Source organism: Myodes glareolus, chromosome 26, assembly GCF_982192425.1.
Source record: "Myodes glareolus chromosome 26, mMyoGla1.1, whole genome shotgun sequence".
NCBI classification, from domain to species: Eukaryota; Metazoa; Chordata; class Mammalia; order Rodentia; family Cricetidae; genus Myodes; species Myodes glareolus.
Window position 1 is genome coordinate 31,105,174 of NC_142051.1, and position 26,125 is coordinate 31,131,298.

Here is a 26,125-nt window from a genome sequence, read left to right on the forward strand (position 1 = left end):
GCGGAGAACAATGTCCGGATTGTAGTGAGCCTGCGCCTGGCAAGCATTTTTGTGAAGTATGAAAACAGCTCCTCAGTCACGGTTTCTTCCCCCTCTGTCCACGCAATGGCTCCTGAGCAGAATGCTGGACAACCCATTGCAAGAACCTAAATCTTAGGTGAGAGACCTTGAGTCCTTGGGATATCAAAGCAAACAAAGCAAAACAAAACCCAAACTTCTCACTTTTGATAGCAATGCTTTCTCCTTTATAAAAAAACCAACCAACCAAACAAACAAAAAAACCCTGTTTAACCAAATACACGTGAGTGCTCTAGGAGGAGGTACGCAAGTGAGAGTGGAGAGTGCACAGCCGCAGCTGAAGGCCAAGGAGATTCCTGGAGAGCTTGACAAAGGGGTGGGGGTCATAAAATGACCCTGTGGAAAGACTTCAGGGTATTTTTGTACTTATCACACCTTTCATCAAGGGTTTGTGCTGGTGGGCAAATTAAGTGGCCACCCAAGGTGGTCAGAAGCAGAAGCAGCTGGATCGGTGACCCCTCCCAAGTGGGGGCCTCGGGCCTTGAACACCCAGACCATCTCAGCCTGTTAGCAACCCAGGCACAGGGCCCCTTGTGGAGCTCGTGAGTCACCAGCTCTAGAGAGAAGGCTGGGAACAGGGACGCTGGGAGCCCTCCAGGAGACTGCAGTCTAGAGGAGAGCAATGATAGCATTTCTAGGTTATAAACATTAAAAAAAATCATTATTTTTTTTTAAAAGAGAACTGTCTTTATTGTTTGAAGCATAAAAAAAGAGTAAACAAAAGTTGGTATTACATTTCATTTTTTATGTCGTCTTCTCAATGAAGGCATAAAAGTCCTGGGCCTCTTAGTTTTGTGAGCTTGTAAAAATGTCTAGACAGTCACACTCACAGGACAGAAAAGGCATTTACAACACACAGCGAGACAGAAGATAAGCCCAGCTTATAGGTACATAGCTGGAACTAGTGGAGAGAATTCTCAGTTCCCACCCTGCCAGGCCTTCATTTTCTCTTCATTTGCAGGCCACACATAGCCTTTGGCCCTCACAGAGGCACCTGGCCTTTGTTCTCCAGGCCCAAAGCTGGCTGCCTTGGATTCGCCTCTTTTCGACTTTGATTTCCATTTGAAGATAAATTTGCTTCACTTGTGACCAAGGTCGTTTGGAATGCCTCCCTTTCACTTCAAATCACAATTCATTACAATAAAATAGAAGATGCAGATATTTTTTTTTCTAAATAAAAATATGCTGATTCAGCCGCCAGCACCGCCCTAAGCAATAACATACATGATTCATGCGTATCTACATGAGTGTATATAGTTTTCATCGTTTTGGCTTTTGGGCACAGTGAAATCATACAAACATAATCTCTGCGAGCTCTGAACACAGAGGTCAGTACGCCGCAGTGTGTTCGCCTGTAAGCCTGCCGCACGGGTTCTCACTGCCGGCAAACAAGGAAAACTCTTGCTCTGTCGCTGTTGCTAATTAAGCTGATTCTTGCTGTGGAAAATTCTCGGGGAGCCTCTTTTCAAGGCACTGATAATAAGGGGGTAGTTTTTCTGACCTGAAAGAAATATGAGCCGGCTCAGTAACGTATTTTCTGAGATGCTACCTGGAAGGAAGTGAATTATTTCGCATCAAGGGTGTGTTCATGTAAGAAATACATTCATTACCTTCAGGGATTGCCTGAACATGGTCAATCGAAACGATTTAACAATGAAATCTAGAGGTCTGGTTACTTTCCTGGTGAGGATTTGCAGTTTGAATAAAAACTGACATTTCAAGTAATATGGGGGGCGGGATTTAAATGCTTATAATTTCATTACCGCAATTATAACTGGGAGGAGCTTAAATTGATCCTTGACACTGATTTATGTGTTTAAGTTAGTTCTCAAAAATGGCTTCAACCTTTTGTTCTGCTGCTTGCCCTCTGAAGAAGCTGTGGTAATGAGTGCGTGGTGGGGAGTGGACCGCCTTGGCTACCTGCCTGAGCGTCTGAACAGGTCTTCATTTATTGGCTTGTGCTCACACACTTTCTCGGTCAAGTTCTCTGCTGGATGACATTGAAAAGCTTTTGCTGGTTCTCCAGGCAGCCTGTCAGCTTATCTTCTGTCAAAGTCAGCCGCTGCTCCAGAATTGAAACGGTCTGAGAAAGAAGAAAAAAAAAAAAAAAAGGATGAGAAGACATTGGTGTCGGGCAACCTGGTGCTTAGAGCGAAGGGGTTAGCTCTACAGCAGACGGGTGTTTGGACTTGAATAGCAATCACCTGCTCCCAAATTGACTAAAAAATGGGCTCCCAACTTAGTGTGCTATTGTGCCCACCTGCAGAGCAAAGCATTAGCAAGTATTGAAGAAGTTAAAACAAAACCAACCAACAAACCAACCAACAAATCTCACCAAACCAACCAAAACAACTAAGGAGGACCCGACAGACAGGTGACAGGGAAGAAAGTGTCCACTGTCCACTGAAACTGAATGTGGTGCCAGAGAGACCAACGATTTTAAAAGGAAAAAACGTCTGGTAAACACAAGGAAGGGTCACCTGCGGCACAAAATTTCAAAGGAAAAATGGGTGAGCTTCACAGGACTTTTAGTGACCAAATGTGACTTCAGAGTCTCACGGGGCTCTTTCTCAGGGCATGTCAGAACTCCACACGCACTGACACCCTGCGTAACTTCAAAGGCCCTGAGATGGAATGCGTAGGACAAAATAGGTCCTAAGTCACTGGTTCTAAACACCGGCAGGACCACCGAGTCTTCTTCAGTGCCTGATGGTTTACCTGAGACAGACAAGGGCAACAGCCTCCTGTGGGAGTGAGACCTGGGTATTGCATGATTTCTAGCAGCACCAATGGTAGATGCACGGCCAGTGTTGAGGACTGAGGTGATTTCTAGGCAGGAGGTGTTGGAGACTGAAATATTTATTCTGGGCAAGAAACTGTCGTTGCTCGCTCTCTCTCCTGCATTTACTCCTTGCTCTGTGTAACGCGAGAGGCAGTGTGTGCACTGTGCACAGCAAAGATTACATGCACACACAAGGAGAACAAAAGATGCCTCCAAAGGACACCATCAGCAGACTAGGGAAACCATTGTTTCCTTTTCAACACAAGACTTCCCTTATGTTAGGTCTATACCTCTCGTGATCTGGAGGAGTTTTTAGAACAGTATTTAAGGTCCACTGCACTTCTGTGCTGTGCTAAATGGCCTCCAGAGACTGGCTAAGATTCTAAAATGGGCACACAAGCCATCTACTTGGGAAGAAACTCTGGAGAGAAAGTTTTGCACACTCGGCAGGCAGAGGATTATCAGTGAAAAACTAGAAACTTCGGCAGTATTTTGTACTACAAAGGAGTGTTTACTTACAATAAAGTTTTCTATGCTATTAAATATTTCTTTACAAGTGACCAATATAAATATTATACAAATTCAAAGGATAAAATATTACTGCTTAAAACCAAATAACATTCATAGCAGAGTACCACTATTTGCACAGATGCCACAGAGAGCACAGGGTGCTGTGTACACACACACACACACACACACACACACACACACACACACACACACGGGGAGGGGGGAGGGACGAGGGACACAGAGAGAGAGATTCTGATATACTCTACACAAGTTTGCTCAGACTAGCTTAGCCCAGAGTGTCCTGCTAATGACTATTTGAGTTTGCCTTGCCAGTCAAAACTCCCCGTGCTCCCTCAGCCTCACCTCCTGCTACACCTGGGCCTGCTCTAGATATCTTACCCCGAGGCAGAAGGTCAACCCACCTGTGTTAAAACGTTGAGCTGTTCCATAATGTGCTCTAGAGCGTCAGTCACAGCGAGCGGCACGCTTCTTTGGCTCTCCAAGGGGAGGTCACTTAAGTCTTCGGCTTTCTTTTTCACAGTGGTTGATGAGGGTTCTGGTATTAAGGAAGGGTTCAGGAAATACCCACAAATGTCTTCACCCTTCTCTGGTACAGCTCGGCCAGCAGAATCTGTTGTCTTTAATGCCATGGAAAAGGCAGGCCCAATTAGAGCTTCCAAACTTATATAATACCCACACACATATGCATATATAAATATACATCTAACACTTTCAGGTTACAGTGAATCACTTATCTTCTTTATATAACAAAGTACATAAATAACAATTACAATGAAGAAACAAAGCGACCAGTAAGCAGGGGAAATTTACAATGTTCCTTTATCTTCTGTGAAAGACTTCCTATATGTCTACCGGGTCAGGAGATTTAGCATTTAAAAAGATGGCTGAATGAAGTTTACTTTCAATTTAAAATAAACCTCTGCCTCCATTAAGATGACTATTAATCCCCCGAAAAGGAAAATAACAAGCGCTGGTGAAGATGTAGAAAATTGAAGTCATCGCGTTTCACTGCTTAAAGCAGGAAATGCTGAAGCTGCTATGGGAAGTTTGGCAATTCCTCAAAAAATTGATCACAGAATTGCCATGCAATCTAGCAATGCCACTCCATAGTATACAGCCAAAGAAACCGAGAGCAGATGCGAAGGACCAATATGCAAGCGCCAATACCCATGGCGGCCTGTCTCACAGTAGCTTAAAAAAGGGCCTGACCTATCGGCAGAAAAATGTGCAGACAAAATGTGGTATAAATCGCCGATGAAATTGTGTTTGGCTACAAAATGGAATTCTGATAATACTAACACGGGAAAAATCTTGAAAACATTATGCTGCCTGAAGTAGATGTGCGACGATCCACTTACATGTCGTATTTTAAAGAGGTAGAGTCAGGGATGAAAGTTACTAGCATCTGGGAGGAAGGGTAATGAAACATTGCTTACTGGGTAAAAAAGTCTCTCTTTGGAATGCCAAAGGTTGTGGAAATAGTGGTAAGAGAACACTGTGAGTTTTCTGTATAAATCTGCTAGTAGATTGCATACTTAAAAGTGATTTTTAAAAAAGTAATTTCTTTGTTACATATATTTTTCTACAAATCAAATTCTCCAGTTCAGTTAGTCGGGTGGTGGCGGCGGAGGTGCACGCCTTTAATCCCAGCACTTGGGAAGCAGATCAGGTGGTTCTCTGTTCGAGGCCAGCCTGGTCTACAGAGAGAGTTCCAGCACAGCCAGGGCTACACAGAGAAACCCTGTCTCAAAAAGCAAACAAACAAACAAATCAAAACAAAACCAAAAAGAAAAAAAAATCCTCCAATTCAGTAACAGCAAACTGCTAGAATATGAACTTAAAATAATTCCACTTAGAATAGCATTAAAAATTAAACTATTTAGGAATAAATTTTACAAACTAAGTGTCAGACTTGTACACTGGGAACGATAAGGCACCATTAAGTGGAACTAAATCTCCAATCAAATGGAAAGACACTTCATATCCTATGCTCACAGACCTGAGAACCACACTGTTAAGATGGCAAATGTCCGTAATCCTAGCACCTGGAAGGCTGAGGCAGGAGAACCAGGAGTTTCACTACAGCCTAGACTATTTTATATACTGAAACTCTGTCAGAAAAAAATGGCAGTGCCCTCCTAACACTGACGAAGGCACTCAGAGCAATCTATCCAGCTGCTTTCTTTTACAGAAAGCTTAAGCTGGCCCTAAAATTCACACTGAAGTGCAAAGAACCCACACAGCTAAAATAACACGAAAAACACAAACAAACAAACAAAAACAGACAGCATGCTCCAAACTGCAAAAGTTACCGGCAAGTTCCAGGACCTAATACGGTGTGTAACTGCATCTGTGGCTCAGTGGTAAGGCCCATGTGTGTGTCTGGCTCTATGCTTAATCCCTAGCCCCTTCAGAAGGTTTACAGCCCAACACGACAGATTTGACAGGTCAGAAATAAATCCATATATTAACATATGGTCAACTGATTTCAGACAACTGCCAAGAAAATTTACTTTGGAAAAAAAAACCCATTATCTTTTTAAGAAAAGATGCTGTGAAAACTAGATACACTTAACAAAATAAATTTGTACCTTGAGTTCATACCATATACAATATTAACCCAACAAAGGTCAGAGATTTAAATAGAAGAGTTAAGACTATAAAACTTTTAGAAGGAAATAGGACGAAATTTGGACCTCGATGGACACAGGAGTGTCCAGCCTGTTACACTGACACACGGCAATTGTACTTTGCCACATTCATTGCTATTGAATAATTTCATAAGTCAGGTGAACCTTCGAAGCATTGGGTTACATTAAAGAAGCTAGACACAAAGGCTATTATGTAATACTATTTCTATAAAACAGTCAAAGTGGGAGAATATAATAATATACTAAAATCAGGGGTTGCCGGGGGCGAGTACCAAGGGAATAAGATGGCAGTGGTAACGCACATGGTAGTGATGAAAATGGTCTTAAAGTCCCTCAGCAGTGACAAAATACCCTAACATTAGTCACAGTAGGGGCTCAAGAGACGGCTCATCAGTAAGAGCTGCCTGTGAGAGGACCCAGAGTTCAATTCCTAGCACCCACATGGTGGCTCACAACTACTGGTAACGCCTGTCCCTGTGGAAACCGCACGCACGCAGTGCACATTCTTACAGAATGCCCATGCACAGAAAAATACATTAGTCATAGTAGTATAACTATTTTACTAACGTTGTTAAATACTAGTGACGTGCACATGTCCAAAGAGTCAATTTTATAGTGTATAAATTCCCTGATTAAAGTTATTATGAAAACATAATCCAAATAAAATACACGTCTCAGAGTTTTTGCTTGTTTTTCTACTCTTAAGTTCCTGGTTGTTGCTAGGGGCCGGGAGCTCCTGGCAGAGGTTTCTCCAGGTGTTTCTGTTGATAAGGTGATGTGTGGCGCCCACTGCAAGCTTCCCACACGCTAGCTTATTTCAGCCTCTCAGTGGCCCTACGGGTAGACTCTCCCGGCTTCCGCAGTCGCAGCTGGTGTTCTAGTAAGGCTGAGTCCCTTCACTTTCAAAGGATGCTCTTGGTTTTCAGAAAAGGAAACAGACACTGAGCAGCTCATCAGCCTGCCCAAGACCATAAGTGTAGGAACGAACCAGAGTTAAGGCGAAAAGTGCTTGAAGCTTTCCACACGTAGAACTTTGGGGCAAAGCCACACTGTTCTCTTTGGTACTCTTGACCATTTTTTTAGGAAGGAGAAACATTCCCATTTCCTTTTCATATAAATACACAATTCACTGTTTGTCAAAAATTAAAAAAAAGTAAATAAAAAATCCACTATTATTATCCGCTAAGGTGGGGCCGAGGGCTTTGTGTACACTAAGGTCCCAACTTAACTACTATAGCAGTTCAATCAATGAACTAAAACAGGGGTAAATGACTTAGGAACATAGGAAGTCAAAGCAATAAAGGAACTCTAATAGAGTCTTAATAGTAACTTTCTTGTTTGGAGAAAGAAAACAGACAGATTACTATCACAGAACATATGGGCATGATAAGAAAAGGAAGCATACAGGCCGGAAGGAAAAAACAGCCAATCCTCACGGCAAACATGAGCCAACTGATGTCTGTTGTTCCATCAACGGAACGAGAACATACATATTAGCTGACTCGCCCCATCAACCAATCCTGCCTTTTCTTCCTGTGTGCAGAGGAGAAAAATGAGATGCACACATCACTAATTAAGAATAAATTTCTTTATCATAAAATTGGAGAGAAACCACATTTAAGATGCTGTGCCTCTAGTACCTGTCTTCCCAAACATCCCTGCTAATGTTTGGTGTAATACGAAGCATCTGCCGGTACCAAACATACACGGGACAGGGTGCTCGCTCTCAAGGACTCTGTTGTTGCAGGACAACCAGAGACACGGCCGGAGCTAAGAATGCGGAAAACATATGAGACAGGGGACCTTAGGTCTGAGAAAAACAGCGACAGCTGTAGAAGGCTCACAAGGAGGCCGGCACCCCGCAGCTCCTCTACTGCTGACATGCCAACAGTGGGGACAGAGACGTCTTCGCTACTCAGCAAACCAGACCTTTCTGCAGTGGGCAAGGGGCTGCAGCAAGGAGCATGTCACACACAGCATTTCCCCTCCCAAACCAAGTTTACTAAGGTTAAAAAGCATTGTTTCTCCCTCCCCCTCTCAAACAAATCATCTAGCCAAAGCTGTAAGGGATTATCTAGATGAGACCACTTGAGGTGAGAAGCTCCATCCATTGTGGGGGGCAGCATTCCCTGGGCTGGAGTCCTAGGCTGAATGGGAAGGAGGAAGTGAGTTGATCCCAAGCGTCCAATGTTTACTGCTTTGGAGCGCTCTCTTCTTAATCATCAAACTACAGGGGCTGCTGATACATGCTCTCAATAGTCCACACCACGTGACCCTTACACACCTTCCACCAAAACCGCTCTACCCGGATAGACTGTACTCTCAAAGTCAAAGTCGAAACAAACTCCTGTTTCCTTAAGGTGCTTTTGCTAGGCATTTTGTTGCAAAGACAAAACAAGTTAACTAATAAAATATACCAAAAAAAAAATCAACCAACCAACCAGCCTGCCAGCTAGCCAGCCAGCCAGCCAAATAAACACACACACAAAAACAGAAAAACACAAAAGCTTTAGGTATGAAGTTTTCCAGAGGATTGGAAAGGCGCATCCCTTATGGCACTGTCAGCTGGGACATCTGAACGACTCCGGCCCTCTGGACACAGCTGAGGACACAAAGCCAGCACCACCAGTGTTTCTCATTATTTTCGTTTCTATGGAAACTGATCTCCTTTGAAGGCATGAATGGGCAGCATACAAGTACAAACGAGATTTGTATAAAGATGCCCCTGTACTTTCACTTGTCGCTATATGATTAAGAAAACACAGACTCTATTACCAGGTCCTTAATGGAAGATCTGTTTTCTACCGCCCCGCCCTGCCTTGGAAACCCGCGCCACAGCAGACAACTCTTAATTAACAATGGAAGCACTGACTACAACATCTGGGGATTGGGAAAGAGGCAGCGAGTGAAACAGAATCAGCGCTCTCTCTCTCCTGAACTAATAGTGAACGTCGAGTGCTGCAGATGTATGCTTTCCCAATATTCCGGGCAGACCCGGCACCAATACAGCTTCCTGCCAGAAAAACATAGTAGTGGTGGTAGGGCAGGGGTTGGAGGCAGAGGCTTGGAAAACCATTAGCTGGTTCAGTTTCATTCTGTCTGTCTTGGTAAACTGATCTGGTTAAACCTGGGGATCCAAGCAAACAGCAATCTAGCGAAATTAATTCAAGAGACCGAGCAGCGTGTCGTTGTGCCCCCCCCCCCAGCACTAACACCCTCAAGGAGACAGAAACCTTTGCTGTTCTCTGACAGGTGACAGCTGATCTCGTTCTCAAGTTCCAACTCCGTTTTTCAAAACCCAATGGAAATCACATGGAATAACAAACACCCCTCTTCCTAAGCACAGAGAACAATGCACACCTTCTCTGTGTCCCTGCCCCTTACATTATTACATTATCCTGTCTATCAATCAAACTCAGTCCCTTTACTCTTGTCACTCGCGAAGACACCCCTATCAGCACTACACACGGTATCCTATAATACCAGGATTGCTGTCAGCTTTGGTGCTTTCTATTCGTTATTGTATTAGACTGTCCACGGTGATGAATACTGATGTCGCTGTCCGTCTTAGTTACATTTTTATTGCTCTGACAAAATGGCCAAGGCAACTTACAGAAGGGCGTTTTGCGGCCTTACAGCTCCAGAGGGACAAGGGTTCATCACTATCACGGCAGGAAGCACCACAGCAGGCAGGCGGGCAAGGTGCGGAAGTAGCAGCTGAGAACCCACAGCCCAAACTACAAATGGGATCCACAAGCAAAGGCAGAGGGCACACCACGGATGGGGTGAATCTTTGGAAATCTCAACGCCCGTCTCCACTGACACATCTCCTCCAACAAAGCCACACCTCCTGATTCTTTCCAAACAGTTCCACCAACTGGGGACCAAGTTTCAAACACATGAGCCTGTGGGGATCATTCTCCTTCAAATCACTGCCAGCCCAACAATATCCCGGTGACTATGGGAAGCCCATAGTGTAAACTAGCCAGGAGCTGGGCAGCAGGAATGCAGCCCACCACTCCTCTTTACAACATTAGGCCTTCTTGTCTTTGCAGTTGTTGGCTTCTCTCTCTCTCCTATCTCTCTCTCTCTCTCTCTCTGTTCCTTTTGTTATTGTTTAGTTCGTATAGCTTCGACTTGAGTACCAGTGGCTTCAGAGATACCACCTCTGATGAACTTTTCTGTTCTCTGCTGTCTGTGGAATATTCCTTTACACTGTGGGATTACATGTCACTGTGATTGGTTTAATAAAGAAGCTGACTGTCCGAAAGTTGGACAGGTAGAGGTTAGGTGGGACTGGCAGACAGAAAGTGAGGTGAGGAAGAGGGAGTCATGAGGAGCCGCAGAGGAAGCAGGAGATGAACTTGTCATACTGGAAAAAGTTCCCGAGCCACATGGCAGAGTGTAGATAAGAAATATAGGTTAATTTAGACTGTAAAAGTTAGCTGGTAACAAGCCTATTGGCCGAGCACTTATAATTAATAATAAGTCTCTGTGTAGTTATTTGGGAACTGGCTGGCGGGACAGAAAAGTCTGCCTACAATAGTAATTTCTCAGGGTTCACACCCATGCACCCCTGCCCACTCACCTCACACCTACGCACGCCACTATTCTAACGACTCCCAGTAACCCAGCATTCTTCACTAGCTCTAGCCTTGCTCTGTACATTTCCCCGGCTTCATTTACAGTGGTGCTCACCAGCTGAGCTCATTCTTCACGCCTCCCCATCAACTCACTCCATACTTGCTTCTCTCTGTATGAAGTCACCAAAACAACGCTTCTGATGGCTACCAGGAATGTCTGCGGAGTTGGACAGAGACTCCTTCCCTGGCTTTTCAGATGTGTTGACTGACAACATTCTTTTGGAATGTTCTTCCCTGCTAGGCTGCCACGATACCAGTTCCTGGTTTCTACGCTCCCCTCTGGTCTTTTCTTGCCTCCCTGGCAGGTTTATTCATTTTCATCACGTTGTTTTATTAAACATCTCAAGGCCCGCCATCAACCTCAAGTGTTAATGTACTGCACATGTTTTAGTTAACGCAGTACTCATGCATGTTTTGAGGGCACAGCACTGTTACACGCGTACACAACTCGTATCGGATCAGGGTGGCTATGTATTTGTCACCTTGGGGATCTATCGTGTGTGTTACTGAACCCCTTTTTACTCTGTGTTCTCAGGAAATCGTCTGTGAGCTTGTTGCTCCATTACTCCACAGATGCAGAACACTTACACACTCTGATTTCTATACCACCCTTTCCTTTAGGTTGCATATGTGTGTGGAATCTTGTGTACTTGCTATGTATTAATACTACTGAATGACTCAGACACATCAAACTTAAGGTGTCCAAATGAAAGCTTGGAAATCTAGAAATGATCCTTGCCAACCACTCTCCTCTCTTCCAATCCATTCCGAACCTTATCCACTGTGTCTTGGATCTCTCAAATGAGTTTCATTCTCTTGACTGCCACTAAATGAGTTGTTCTAGTTATTGTCATTTTTGTCTGGATTACTGATTTATGCTCCTAACTGGCTTTAATGCAGCCATTCAGCTACCGGGAAGATTATGTCCCCGTTGGAAAGGACAAGATGCATGTTTGGTCCCCGCAGTCCTCTCCACTGGAACCTGCCCAGTCTCTGGGCTCCAGTCTGTTCTGGTTCTTAGACGGCACCAAGCAGGATGGGTCTCTGCATTTAGCTCCTGTTTTCCAGCTCTCTCACTTCAACTCCCACTGAAGCTGAGGCCAGCACTTCTGGGACTCTGATGTGCACAAGTCTCGGGGCTCTCGTTAAAAGGTGTGATCTGACTTGGTTAAATCTGGGGTGAGGCCCGAGACTGCGTCTTTGCTAAGATCCCACACGATGCTCAGGCTAACTCTCCAGCAGTCAATGTGGAGGAACAAGGCTTTGGCTCTCAGCTCTGGCCTCTCAGGAGAACTGTCTCTGTTCTCACCTCACAAATGCCAGTGGTCCAGTTGGCTCTTCAGAGTCATCTTCCTGTTGGCTCATGAGCTATTCCATGGTATCTTTCGCTCACCGCTGTAACCCGGTCCCCAACCCCCACTGACCTAGTGTCTGGCTCATTTGTGAGATGAACACCACCCACTGGAGCAGTCCCTGACGTAGGCTGGGTCACCTTCCTTCACAATGCTGACACCACAGGCTCATTGCCTTAAAGTGCACAACCACAGGAAGCCAGCTCATCTCTGGTTAACAGTCACGGTACTTTCTACCCCAGCTGAAATGTACTCATTTGAGTTTACAGAGCAATGGCCAGAGGCCTATTTGATTTGCGATGTATCGACATTTGATTTGCTATATACTGACTTTTCTGCTCTCACAGGCTGGTTGGCACTAGTCCGCCAGCACTCCAGATTCTACTGCGCCGGGCACAGGAGAGGCAGAAAGACAAGCAAACAAAGAAGAAACAGAACAACAACAAAACAAATGCCAGTCACTACTGTCAGATCCAAATCTACACCTTGGTGGGCAGGGTGGCTCAGAGGAGGGCAGAGGCAGAAGGAACACACACACATTGAGTCCATCCTTACTTTTGGTCACTAAAACAAAACAAACACACATACACACAAAAAGATTAAAAGATTGCTTAAGCCAGGTGTGGTGGTGTATGCATTTAATCCCTGCAGGTAAAAGGCAGAGACAGGTGACTCTCTGTGAGTTCAAGGCCAGCCTGCCTGTTTTACCACAACAAGTACCAGGCAGCCAAATCTACACAATGAGACTCTGCCACAAAAAACAAACATCTGTACAAATAAACAAAAAGACCTGATTTAAATAAAAATTGTTGCTTAAATTCTTACAAAATTCATTTCCGCTTATATTTAGAAAAAAAGAGTGACTAAAAGGCTGAAGGAAAATGATGTGATGCTAGCTGAGCAGAAGGGCAGAGCTTTGCATAGCATAAGTTGCAGTAGAAGGACAGGATACAAGAGCTTAGTGTACAAAACACACAACAGGAAGAGGCAGTGTCCCCGTTGCCAAGAGAACACTGCTTTGCCTGCAAAGAAGCGGTAATGCAAAAGCTAAAACCAAACAAGCAAATTCACAAATGTGTGCGTGGTTTGGATGTAAAGCCCAGAACTGTCATTTCCTTTGACTAATAATTGAGGAAGAATAATTGCCACATTTAATATCAGAAAGGACAGCTCTTGGCACCTAATTAAATATATCAATGCATTATCTGAGAAAACACTGCTAGTCTCTAAACTGGAAGTTTTAAATATGTTGTAGTGGGTTGTGGTTTACTTTGAAATGAAAATGAAAACAAATTCTTACAGTCTAACAATTTGGAAAACTTGTCGACATGTTCAATTAAAAGTACATTTGAACTGGAACTGGAGGGAGCACTGGCCGCTCTTCTGGAAGACCCAGGTTCAGTTCCCCACACCCACTTGGTGGCTCATAACCAAACATAATTCTAGTTCCAGAGGATCTAATGCCCTCTTCTGGCTGCCACAGGTACCACACACAACATACATACAGACGAAACATCCATACACATTAAAAAAAAACCCTTAAAAAATCTATAGACAAAATCTTATATGTTGAATTTATATAATTCTTTTCTTTTCTTTCTTTCTTCTTTCTCTCTCTCTCTCTCTCTCTCTCTCTCTCTCTCTCTCTCTCTCTCTTTCTTTCTTTCTTTCTTTCTTTCTTTCTTTCTGAGACAGGGTTTCTCTGTAGCCCTGGCTGTCCTGGAGAGTGTCCTGGAGCTCACTCTGTAGACCAGGCTGGCCTCGAACTCAGAGATTCGTTTGCTTCTGTTTCTTGAGTGCTGGGATTAAGGGCTTGCGTTACCAGGACCCAGAAAATTTATGTCATTTAATTGTGTATCCGTGAGCTTGTTTTTCTCTGCATGGGGTGTTCCTAACACATTAAGTGCCCAAGTGTTAAGACAGAACACCAGATGTAAATGACTGCTAGAAAAGTAAAGAACACAATAAAATCTGTAATACTGTTAACAGGGACCAGCAAGAAGGTTCAGTAAGGTGCTCGCTACCAGGTCTCAAGAGCTGAGTTTGATTCCCAGATCCATTTGGTGGGGACAGAACCAATAGACTCCTACAACTGCCCTCTGGCTCCATGTATGGGCACAGTGGATTGTGTTCACTCCAATACACACACGCACAAATGTAAAAAATTAACATAGCATTAACAAAGTATGCAATGAACTATATAAACATACACAGTTTTTTTTTTTCTTGGAAGCACAAATCTAGAAGACTATATTTTTTAGACAAATTCTTCTTTGGCTGATATTCCAAGGCACACAACTGTCTTTGTTTTATCTTAAGGATGAATTCACAGCTCTGCTAAAATAAGGAGTTATTTTAATAATGCATGACCTCAAAATTCATAAATTATTATCTCCCATTGCGGATTTCCAATTTAGAGCATCCTTTAGTCAACATCAGCAAGTGCCTGATGTTAGATGACATTTAATAACCAGAGTTACTCATTGTGCCTCCCTTTTCACTAAGCGACAGTGGAGAAGCATACTCTCTCTGTTAATGCGAGGAAGGAAGCTAAAACTAGAATTCTAAGTGACAAGGCAGGCGGCCGAGGTCTTAACCGTCTGGGGAGTAAGGGGCTCAGAGCTGAGTCTCAGTCCAGCCCAGGCCTTGCTTGCCTTCCACGCCTCCTAGCTGCGTAACTCTGGGCAAACTGCCTCGCCTCTAAGGCTGGTTTGTGTAATGAGAGAATCCATGCGGATGCGTAAGTAAGGAGGTAAAGGCTAAGTGGTACACGGTGGCTATTTTTACAGGGACCACAGGAATGTGAGGAGAATACTCCTGAATCTGATGCAGGAAGGCTATTAAATGCTCATCTATAATACCACATTCCTCGATGAATGACATAGCTATTCAAGTTAGCAATTACTCTCAAATTATTTTATAAGCCAAAAGCAAAGCCAAGTAGTGCTCAGCGGGGTATTTTCTGGGAACCGGCAGGATAATCCTCGAGTTTCCATCGTAGGTAAAGAGCCGGAAAGGACATTTGAAAGCTACAACAATTAAGGCATTGGAGAAGATCAAATGGGAAAACTAGACAGAACAGAAGGTCGTTAAAGAAAAAAGTATGTTTAGTGAATGTAATTCAAAGAAGCAAAGAAACAGTGTGGATTGAGGACATGTTTTAAATTATCAATCTGCATCTGATAACTAAATTACTATATTTAAAATTTAAAGATTTATTGTTAAAATAAAACTTAAAAAGGAATAGCTAGAGATATAGAAATGCTTTCAGGGAGTTCTGAAGAGAACTGAAACAAAGTATAAAGACGAAATGATCACTTCCCAAATGTCAGCACAGCTCTGAGAGTCAAGACAAGCGACAGATGAGGACAGCATGTCTGTGGCTTCCAGCAAAAGGGCAATCGCTGGAATTAAGTGACCTAGAGATAAATTTGTAAATGAACAAAACAACAGAAAAGTGAGGAAAGTACACAAACAGGCAGGCTAAGAAGCACAGATGAGCAGCAAGTCAAAGCCACACAAATCCCTAAACGTGAACTTAACTTGGCAATACTTCCTGCGTATCGTAATAATCAGAAATAAACACACAGCTAGAAAGGTGTCTCGGCAGGTGAAGGCCTGAGTGTATGTGAGCCCGGAAGGCACAGTGTGGAAAGCGCTCTCTCCACTACAGCCATTGATTCGTATACCCACGTGCATGTTCTGCCCTCCCATCAACGTGAGGGGTCTGCTGGGACACGGTGGCTCCTAGGAATGTCAGAAGCGACACCCACAAAGTCTCATTGACATGACTTCCCAAGCGAGAGTTGAACAAGGGCAACGCCAATGGACATGTCAAAGTGGACAGGAAGATTTCGCGAGGCCTCAAGCGCACAGGAAGGACTACTGGCAGCTGAGACTGGGAAGAGCTGGTCCTCTCTAGGGGGAAAGAGCACATCAGCTAGGCGTGCGGCACCCGACAGTCATCCCTTCAAACACACTCAAGTAACACTATATAGACTGAGAGGCAATATTTAGGAATACATATGTACATACATTTATGCATGTGATAACAATTAGTAAAAGAAGAAGGGTATATGGGAGGGCTTGGAGGGAGGATGTGGGTGCTGGGAACAAACTCTGGTTTTCTCTTAACTGCTGAGCCATCTCTGCAGCCTCCAGAAAAATCTTATATTACTACCAAGAGTAAGCATTTGTACAAATACTTTAGAATGAAGTCAATGCTCTGAAGCTCTTTTTAAAAGTTCCTATCCTCAGAACCAGATCCACCTTTGGAACTGTCTATGAGGCAGACTGGAACTTCAGCAAACCGCAGTATCCCATGCCAGTAGATTCTCCTTAGGCTTTGCAAAGGGAAACCGTGAGACGGGGGCCCCAGGCCAGTGGGGTGGAGACCTGCTCTTCCTCTCAATGTCCTCCTTCCCCCGGTTCTTAGTGACACTGGGCATCTCACAGCCAGCTGGTCACTGCTGCTGGAGCTCTGTGTACCCCCAGCGTCTGTCCCCTAGCTCCTGAGCCTGGAAGACAAGGCCTCTTCTCCAAGCTTCTGGATTCTAACAACCTTACCCTTTTCCTGGGAGACTCTACATCAATGGGTGCAGTGTCTGCTTCTGGTAAGGGACAGCATCCATTTGTTGTCTGAAGGTACACACGTGCCTTCTAATATTTTCCAACTATCATTTATTCTTTTAAAATCATTTCTTTATAGAATGCAAAAGCTGCTGTTTGTAGAAGCATATACCACACAGTGATTAAAATCACATATTCTAAAGTTAAGTAGAGGTTAAAAAAAAAAAAACCCAAAAACAAAAAACCCCAGCCTCATTATTTGCTAACTAGATGGACTTGAGGCAAATTCCACCAATGAGGTTAGAGTATGGGAGTCACGGAGGAAGAATTTTGACTGGACCAACACACCTTTCCCTGTTACAAAATTAAAGTCATTTTTTAAAAAACAAACTCTTTTCATATGATGTCTAGAGGATTTTCACTTGAGACATCGAAAAATATAATTCTGTTCCTTGTACTTTATTTTGAAACAGTTTCAAATTAGAAAACTTGCTATAAAAACAGTAACAGAGGACAACGATGACAGGAACAACAACGTAGATTTTTTAATTTTCTTACAACTGTCAAGTAGCTATATCAACACTGGTGAGTCCTTCCCCTAAACCTCCTGGCAGTTGGTGGCATTGGGCCCTTTACCTGCACGGTGACAATGCTGTGTTCTAAAGAGCAGACCATTCTCTATCACAATCATGGCACTACTATGAAAACCCGTGAACAACACTGTACTCTCATCGAAAACTCAGTCTACATTGAATTTTTGTCAGTTTTCTCCCCTTGGGGGTGAGGTCGAGCCCAGTTCTCAAGGCAGGCACTGTCAGTCAGGTGCTGTAGCACTGTTCCATAGATTTTTCTACCCGACCAGAACCAGATAGAGAACCGCATTACATTGCATTTAGTTGTGATTAGACACAGAACCGGCACATAGCAGCCCATCTGCTGACATACTGTCCCTCCATCTAGCGAGCATCTTTTAAAGGATTATCTGTTTTACGTTCTTTTCTTGCTGATGTTGTCAGAAACAATGCTGCGGCTAGCACTCTTTCCTAGAGATCTTTGTGTTTATATCTCATCCATTCTTTAGGGTGACTTACTATGTATTACCCAGGGTCTAGCTCAACTGCATAAGCTGAGACAGTTATCTTAGCAGCAAAAATTTAACACAAGGGACTCCTTGCAGAGGTCTGGAAGTTTTGTCAAGACTAGAGCGAGCTGGGAGGGAAGTTGAGATAGCAAACACACTGATCAATGACCTTTTAAAGGCTGGGGAACAAAGAAAGGGGCTGGCTTGTCACAGAAGACACTCAGAGGGCCCTTGGGAACTAAAACACTTCGTTCCTAAGGAGGGAAGAGGAATGTTCATTAAAAGGACATTTTGGAGAGGAAGAGGAAATGCCTGACATTCCTTCTCCATCCCCTCTTCTACTTAAAACAAACAGTAAAGAATTTAGCCACCATAAACACAGAAACCCACCAAAAATTTGCAGTGATTTGGAAAAAAGAAAGTTTAAAAGCGCATGGAAAATCAGAGTCTTATCTCACGCGAAGAAAAAAATACTGTAGGAATTAGGAAGAATGAAATTGAATTATTCTGAAACGTGTTAAATGTAAAAGCCCAATCAAGCCAGCCTGAAGTTTAAGTAATGGGACTGGCTGGCTGGTCTAGCAACATGGCTCGTTATCTGTGTCATACATTACGCTCCAGGTAGAGCAGTGTCTATGATGTCTGGCTGTCCCAAGAACAGAAGGGATCTGGCAAGACACAGAACTCAGGGAGGACCAGTGCTGGCCTGAAGAGCCAAGATCATGAGACTGTGAGTCTCTCGGAAGCCCCAAGATTTCATAGCCTGTAACTTCAGAAAGCACCAAGGACTGACTGAGAAGTCGTCTTTAGCAAACTCACTACTGCCTCCATATAACAACTCACTGTCGAGGAAGGATCAGGGCCGCTCATTTCACCACCTAAGCAGCTCCCGACACTTGGACCCTGACGGGCACAGTGCACAGGAGGGCTAAAAGGAAGGTCACCTTATCCCACAGCCCCACAGATGGCCTCGCATTCCTCTGGGTGGGCAGGAAGTTCTTCATGCTGACAGCCAGGGGAAGAGCGGTTTCAGAGCGCTACCCCGAGAGTCATTAATCTCCCGCGAGCAGGCTCACTGCTGCTCCTGCATTCCTCCGGGTGCCTGTCCTCTCATCTCAAGAGGATGTTGCTCTTCCCCAGGAAGAGGAAGGAACCAGTTGTCACTGGCAGTGTGGGCTGAGCGCTGCGGGCATTTTCCGCATGCCTTCGCCTCAGCTGTGGGAACTGGGGATGCAGCTTAGGTTCCCAGGCGGAGGGGGGCTGGTGCTGCCACCGGGGCAGAGTCACGGTTTAGAAACATGGTACCACAGGAAGTTAGAGGCAGAACAAAGATCTGCAGCTTCAACACCTCCGGTGCCCAGAAATGTGCTATTTTCTGAAGGGAGCTGTGTGAGGCTGTGAGGCAGTCACTCTGTGAGGCAGTCAACAGCATATCATAAAGAAACCTTTTGTAGAGTTTCCTGCTATAATATGAACACACTTAACATGGAAAAAGAAACCTCTCTTGTCCTCAGGGGTAAAGAAACAGAACAACGTATTATCTAACCAGGACAATTTATATAAATTTGATTTGTACACAATTTTTGGTAAATTCATCAAATTTTCTTTCCCCATGACTCTGAACCATAAAGAAACTCAAATTAGCTTTTTTGGGGGGAGGGTACACCTGAATAAAAGAACCTGGGCTTACTGTCGTGATTTTTAGTGAAGGGCAGATTCATGTAGGTAGAAAAAGACAATCTTGGCCAGCGCCATTTCCTTCCCAGAGAGATGAACTGAAGACTAGGCTATTGAGAGCTGTGTTCGGAAAACAGGATGCCATGTTCCTGCAGCGCAGTGCACATTTCTGCTGTTGGAGCTTTAAATGCAATCTCCGCGGACCCAGGGAAAGGCCGGTTTTGCATTTAAAACTTCAGTGGCTTCCATAGCATGCGGCTTCCATAGCATGCGGCTGCGGCTTGCTAACCCTGATGGTTAGCAAGGGTCTAACCATCCATACAGTTTTCCCAGCTCTGGTTCTTCTCTTTTAAAGACTGGATCTGAGAAGCTACAAGGCCCGTTTTGACTTCTGACAGGAGACCCGTGAAGATGCAGTTTTTTCTTCATTTACTTTTTTAAAGCATGCACCTTCTATTTCTTCACTGCCTTTGACAATTTAATTATTTCACATTATAAAGGACTAATTTTACGATATTTCTTAAATCTTTAATCTTTTAAAAATTTCTCTTTTCTTTCTTTCTTTTTTTTTTCTTTTTGGTTTTTCGAGACAAGGTTTCTCTGTAGCTTTGGAGCCTGTCCCAGAACCAGCTCTTGTAGACCAGGCTGGCCTCGAACTCACAGAGATCCTCCTGCCTCTGCCTCCCAAGTGCTGGGATTAAAGGCGTGCGCTGCTACCGCCTGGGAAATTTTCTCTTTTATTTCTACTAAGTACCCTAGAATCTAACATTCAACATTGCTGTGTAATTTAATGCATTTACTATTGGATGAAATAAAAGTTTTTAATGAAAGTTATATGGAGGGAGGCACCAGTTAAGAGTCCAGCAGTCACGTGTATATTTCCTTCCAAACCCCCAGTTCAGGAGTGGGACACACACACTGCAGGGCCACTGGGACAGGGCTTAAAGATACACAAACCCGCCCGCTTACTATAAGCCACTAGCACATCTGGGTTTAGAAATCGTATGTGCGTCAGACAGTGGTGGCACATGCTTTTAATCCCAGCACTTGGGAGGCAGGAGCAAGCGGATCTCTTTGAGTTCGAGGCCAGCCTCGTCTACAGAGCAAGTTCCAGGACAGGCTTCAAAGCTACAGAGAAACCCTGTCTCAACACACCCCCCCCCCAAAATAAGAAATTGTATGTGTTAAACTTACAAATCAAATGTACCATTATAAGCTGGTGTACAGCTTAAAAACCTCAAAAAAAACCTGACCTACTCCAGTTGAAGAGAGGCTTGTGGGTAAACCCCGGAAGTTAGCACCGGGAGAGGGGAGGGAGCAGGAGGCTAATGTACCATGACTTACAGGGTCATCTGCTTTTTATTTAGTTATTATTATTTTTTTTTACTAAGATTGAAGTATTTATCTTTATAGGTGTGGATGTTTATTCTGCATGTATGTCTGTAAAAAAGGGTGTTGGATGCCCTGGAACTGGAGTTACAGACAGTTGTTAGCTGCCATGTAAGTGCTGGGAATTGAACCTGGGTCCGCTGGAAGAGCCAGTGAGTACTCTTAGCCACTGGGCTGTTGTCTCTGCAGCCAGCACGGGCATTTTAAGCTGTTAAAGTTATACATTTTAGTTTAAAGACATTGAAATTTGCAGACACCGTGTTCTTTCAAGTAAGTCCTTCCAAATCTTTGCTTACATAAGTACTTGGGAACTGAAATAACTCTGAACGAGTTACACAATGTTGTCTGGTAACCAGGATGTACTGTTGCCACAACACCAGTGGAAGTCTTCTGTCTGAAGTCTACTCTCCCTGTGTCCACATGTGTGTCAACACAACATTGTTTTCTAGGTAGTATGCGCCATCTGGTCCATGAAAGTGGGCGCCCTTTCTCTTCCCTCGAATAGGCTGATGTCAAATCTTTGCAAAAAAAGAAGCCCATACACTTTGCTGAGAAATACGGCGCCAAATGACATTTGGCAGTGTATTTCCCAAAGTCACAGAGATGGCTGAGAAGCTCCTTTTCCTTGTTCTAGAACCCAAGACAAGAAACCCACAACTATTTTTCTCCTCGTGGCTCTGTCAGAATAAGGTTCAGCCAGAAGATATGCCCAGCTGCCTGGAGATCACTCAGGGCTCCACCTTACGGTCCTCCAGGAGAGGAGATAGGGAGTCCCACAGCCGACATCCAATCTGTCAGGAAATCCTCTTGGCTCAGCCTTCAAAATGTCTTTGGAGCCCTGCAATCCATCACCACCTCCCCTGAGCCTGCCTGTGTCAAGGCCCCACTGCCGAGGTTGACTGCTTCTTCCGTTTGCTAGCTACTGTCCTTGTTCTCATTGTTACTGCAGGACTTCCTTCCTCGGAGGGCACTAGCCATGTGACAGGTCTCTCTCTCTCTCTCTCTCTCTCTCTCTCTCTCTCTCTCTCTCTCTCTCTCTCTCCCTCTCCTGCCCAGACAAGGTTTCTCTGTGTAACTGCCTGATTGCCCTAGAACTCACTTTGTAGACCAGGTTGGCCTCGACCTCACAGAGATCCCACTGCCTCTGCCTCCTGAGTGCTGGGGTTAAAGGTGTGCGCCACCACCGCCCATCCTGCTGGGTGTTCTGGCCACACTCTGCAGCCTCTTGCTATTGCCCAAAGCCTTTAGTGCTTTCCTTCACTTCTGTGATTTTTTTTTGATCCACTATCCCATAAACTTTATGTTTCTAATCCGAGAAATGCCTGTTTCCCTGACGAGGGTGTAAGATGGAGCTTTGCTGGGCAGATTTTAATTGATTGTTTTCTTCTTATTTCTTTAAAACCGAGAATGGGGAGCAACACAGAACAGCTCCTTGATAGATGTTTACTGAGCGGCACGGATGTATGTGAGTGGGTACCCTGCCAAGAGTCAGTCACATCTGCCATCTGTTGGGGAAGGCAATGTAAAGAACCCAAACTAGCCAGGTGTGGAGGGAAAAGGTCGAGCAAGGCAAGGGGATCACAAGTTTAAGGTCACCTAGACTACAAAGCCACACCTCAGGAAGGGAGGAAAGTGTGTGTGTATGTGTGTGTGTATGAGTCTGTGTGTGTATGTATGTGCATGCATGCACAGGAAAAAGAAAAAGAGAAGAGAGAAAGAGAAATCCAGAAGTAGATTGCTGTACATTTTATTACCAGGGTGCAAATTTTCAAAAGTCTTGAAGGAATACACTAAATTTTGCTTTGCTTACCTGAAATATTCTAGTAAAAAAAAAAAATTCCTACTCATCTCTGCTCAGGGTAAGGGCTCATTTCGCCTGGAAAAGTCCTCTACTGTCACCTCAGGAGACTAAGAATCTCTTCCGGGACACCACCCTGTCCAACACATCCTTGAAAGCTGGCCACACTTGACATCAAGAACACGGAAGCTGCCGTTTGTTCCCTCCACCGAGGGTGGGTGCTGCTGCTGCACTCGGCGATGCTCCTCCATGCAGCCCGTCTTGATTTCGGCGAACAGTTTAAAACCTTGCTCATTTTGGCTTTTTTTTTTCTCCCCTTACAATGTAACTTTAACTTCTCAGTTTATTATAAATAATTAATTTGACCTGAAACGCTGTCCTCAGCTCCAAAGAAAGGCACGCACGTTACATTTACAATGCACACCGTGGCTGGATAAGGCTAAGGACACTGTCTCAGCTCTTTGAGAAGAAGTCAGGGTTTTGGGGACCAAAAGAACAACTGCGTTTTGTTTATCTACCTGTAGGACAAACAATAAAGCTAACACATTAAAAACTTAAGACTATAATTTGCCTAAAGGTAACAAGTTTCTCTCTCTCTCTCTCTTTCTCTCTCTCTGTGTGTGTGTGTGTGTATATATGTGTGTGTGTGTGTGTGTGTGTGTGAGCACGTGCTGGTACATCTCTAGGTGGAAGTATGTAGGTAAATGTGGAAATCAGAGGTCAAATTCAGGAAGCCACACACCTTGGCTTTTGAGAAGCGAGACTGGACTTGCTAACTAGGCTAGACCCTGTGGTCAGTGAGCTCAGCAGACCCATAAATCCAGCCTCTCCTCATCCGGGATTACTAGCTCTCATCACCAAGCCCAGTTCATACAAGATTCTAGGAATGCAGATCCTCCTGTTTACATGGCCTGCACTTTACAGAGAGCGTCCAAACCAACGTCTCCAACTTTATTTCTATAACAGGAGTGGTGAAGAGGACCTGGCATAGCTACAGCATATATGGAAATGCTAAATGTCTAAGCACGTTTGTTTTTTTGTTTGTTTGTTTGTTTGAGACAGGGTTTCTCTGTGTAGCTTTGGAGCCTATTCTGGAACTTGTTCTGCAGACCAGGCTGACCTTGAACCCACAGAGATCTGCCTTCCTCTGCCCCAGTGTGCTGCAATTAAGTTAGGGCGTGCCTCACCACCAGGCCTTTTTTCTTTGTTTGTTTGCTTGCTTGCTTACTTATTTATTTATTTAGCCTTAGTGCAATCTTGTCCCTGTTCGGAACGGAATCCAGGAGTGCAAACGTGCTAGCCAAACCTCAACTATATCCCAGTCATCCCGAACTTGATGCTCGATGGCAGAACCTTGGTCTACATTTATGAAAATACTAGGATTAAAACCAGAAGCCTACAGAAAAGATTCTTTTAAAAGATTCTCTATTCTTATTATATAGAAAACTACACAATAAGCAACTTGATATAATCAAAATAAAGATTAAAGCATTTGAGAAGATCAACCTTTCAAAACCATGTCTATATAATAGCCAACATCAGCCTTTTGCAGAGAGACATTTATCTATCTATCTATCTATCTATCTATTTATTTATTTATTTATTCATAGGTACAACCAAGCTTTAAAAATATAGCTCGGTAACATCTTATTTTGACCCCCAAATAACATATCAAAATTTCTGCCAGGAATTGGAGACAGACGTGTAAACCACAAAGATACCAATGGTTATACTGCACACCTTAATTCTTCTCCATAGGAAGACCTGGAGAATAGGCAAGTCTCTCTTTAGTGTGCCTCCCACGGGCTAGGCGACTGCCTGCTGACACGTGTCAGCCCTTCGTCTTCTGGCATGGAGTCTTACTACGTAACTCCTGGTGGCCTGAAACACAAAGCCCTCTGCCTCTGCCTTCCAAATGCTAAGATGAGAGGCATGTGCCGCAGGGTTTGGCCTCCCTACTTCTCAAATCAGTTACCTGAAATGTGTCTGAAAAGCGAGGCTACTGATGTTGGACTGGCTTTCTTACAAAAATCCAGGGTCACATAATTCAGGCTAAAGCTTCCTTCTTGTGGGTAATGTAGTATCCAATCCTATTCGTGTTTATAACAACTGTCAACAGTCACGTTTCTTACCCAGAACCCCTTTTCAAAATCTCACAGACACCTTGTCAACTAACTGATTCTAGTACCGCTGGGTTACCTCCAAAGGACAGACGCCCGTTTGCTCTAGCTGGTAACAAGCCCATCTTTAATAGCCATGAGCCTTTGCAACGTTTAAAGAGAGCTGGCAAGGAGCCAGAGTCGCCATAAGTACAACAAACATTAATGATCTGAGATAGTTTCTCGGTCAGGAACACTAAATTTCGGGACCACAAACACTGCTGGATAAGTCACAACCTAACTATAGGACGAAACACTCAGCTCACTGGAATGTATAAGGTCAATGACATATGTTAGGACAAATTCATTGAAGACTTACTACAGGGAAAACATTGTGACTAATTTTAGACAGCTAGTTAATGCTTAATTTGACAAGTTATTCATCCATGCAGAAATGCTGATGGGTTATATACATGAGCACTTAAGTGCCTAGACCAGCTTCACCAGCTGACCCCGGGCTTTCCCTCTGGTAGTGAGCTCCCAGCTGCCACCATGTGGCTGATACCACAATGTCTCATGAGAAGATGTCCTCTGCTGGGCATTAATGGCAAGAGCACACTTTGTAACTGGAGTACTTCCTGGCACAGGAGGAACTCCCCTGCAGTCCATACTATTCTGGGCATCCACTCCAGCCGCTACGTCAGGTTGTGTTTCTTTACGATCTTACCTACGGTATGGAACTAAATGGACAGCCTAGCAGTAGCGTTGTTCCTGTTCTCATTGCAAGGCTTGTGCAATCAGCAGGGTGACCCGTGGACTGATGTAGAAGAGTGAGCAGACTCAGAAGGTGAAAGGCTCAAGTTAATTCTGAAGCCTTCAGACATTCAGTGTGTAGACTAGCAGATAATTTTTAAAAACAAAGTTGCAAGTATTAGGGATCCTTTCCATCAAGAGATTAACAAAAACAAAGGGAAGGAACTGCCTGGTGTCCTTAGAGCTTCTAAAGGCAAGTCTAGATGGCAAGAAGCTCTGGAAGACAGCAAGAAAGGCAGTCTGTCCTGTGGCAGCAGTGTATAATATACCAGGGGCAGGAACGGGGGAGGGGTGGGGAGCGGGAGCCTGGAGAGTCAATTAGTCTGAGTTTAAGATCTTCAAAGGAAAAGCTGTTCTGGAATGGTTGCTGCTCCCCCTTGTGGTTGTTTAGAAACCTACAAGTGACTTGTGCTAAGCCTTGCTATACTGGAATGTTAGGCTGTTACTCAACTCACACACTTCTTAAGGAAATCGACTGTGATAAGTAATTGAACACTGCTGAATTTAAAGAAAAGGGACTTACTGTGGTAGAATCAAAAGAAAAGACATCCACGACAGGGGGAGAGGAACTCTGCAAATCCATCACCTCAAGTTTTGGATTAATCTGTGTGCACACATAAAATTAGTTAATACGATGTCTTCTACATAAGAAACCAAATACT

General features: G+C 44.1%; 1 protein-coding gene across 5 annotated transcripts in view; it reads right to left on the reverse strand.

Moving 5' to 3' along the window:
- Positions 1-802: 802 nt before the first annotated feature.
- Positions 803-26,125, reverse strand: part of Poc1b (POC1 centriolar protein B) — an 87,868-nt gene continuing 62,545 nt past the window's right edge. For 4 of the 5 annotated variants that reach the window (XM_085683152.2, XM_085683154.2, XM_085683155.2 and 1 more), the window contains 3 exons: positions 25,987-26,067; positions 3,793-4,008; positions 803-2,161 (listed from right to left, as the gene is read on the reverse strand). In XM_085683152.2, coding sequence (XP_085539278.1) covers positions 2,057-2,161; positions 3,793-4,008; positions 25,987-26,067 — 402 coding nt within the window. In that variant the 3' untranslated portion in view covers positions 803-2,056. The remainder of the gene's footprint in view (positions 2,162-3,792; positions 4,009-25,986; positions 26,068-26,125) is intronic. The other variant, XR_007228613.3, reaches the window with a different exon arrangement.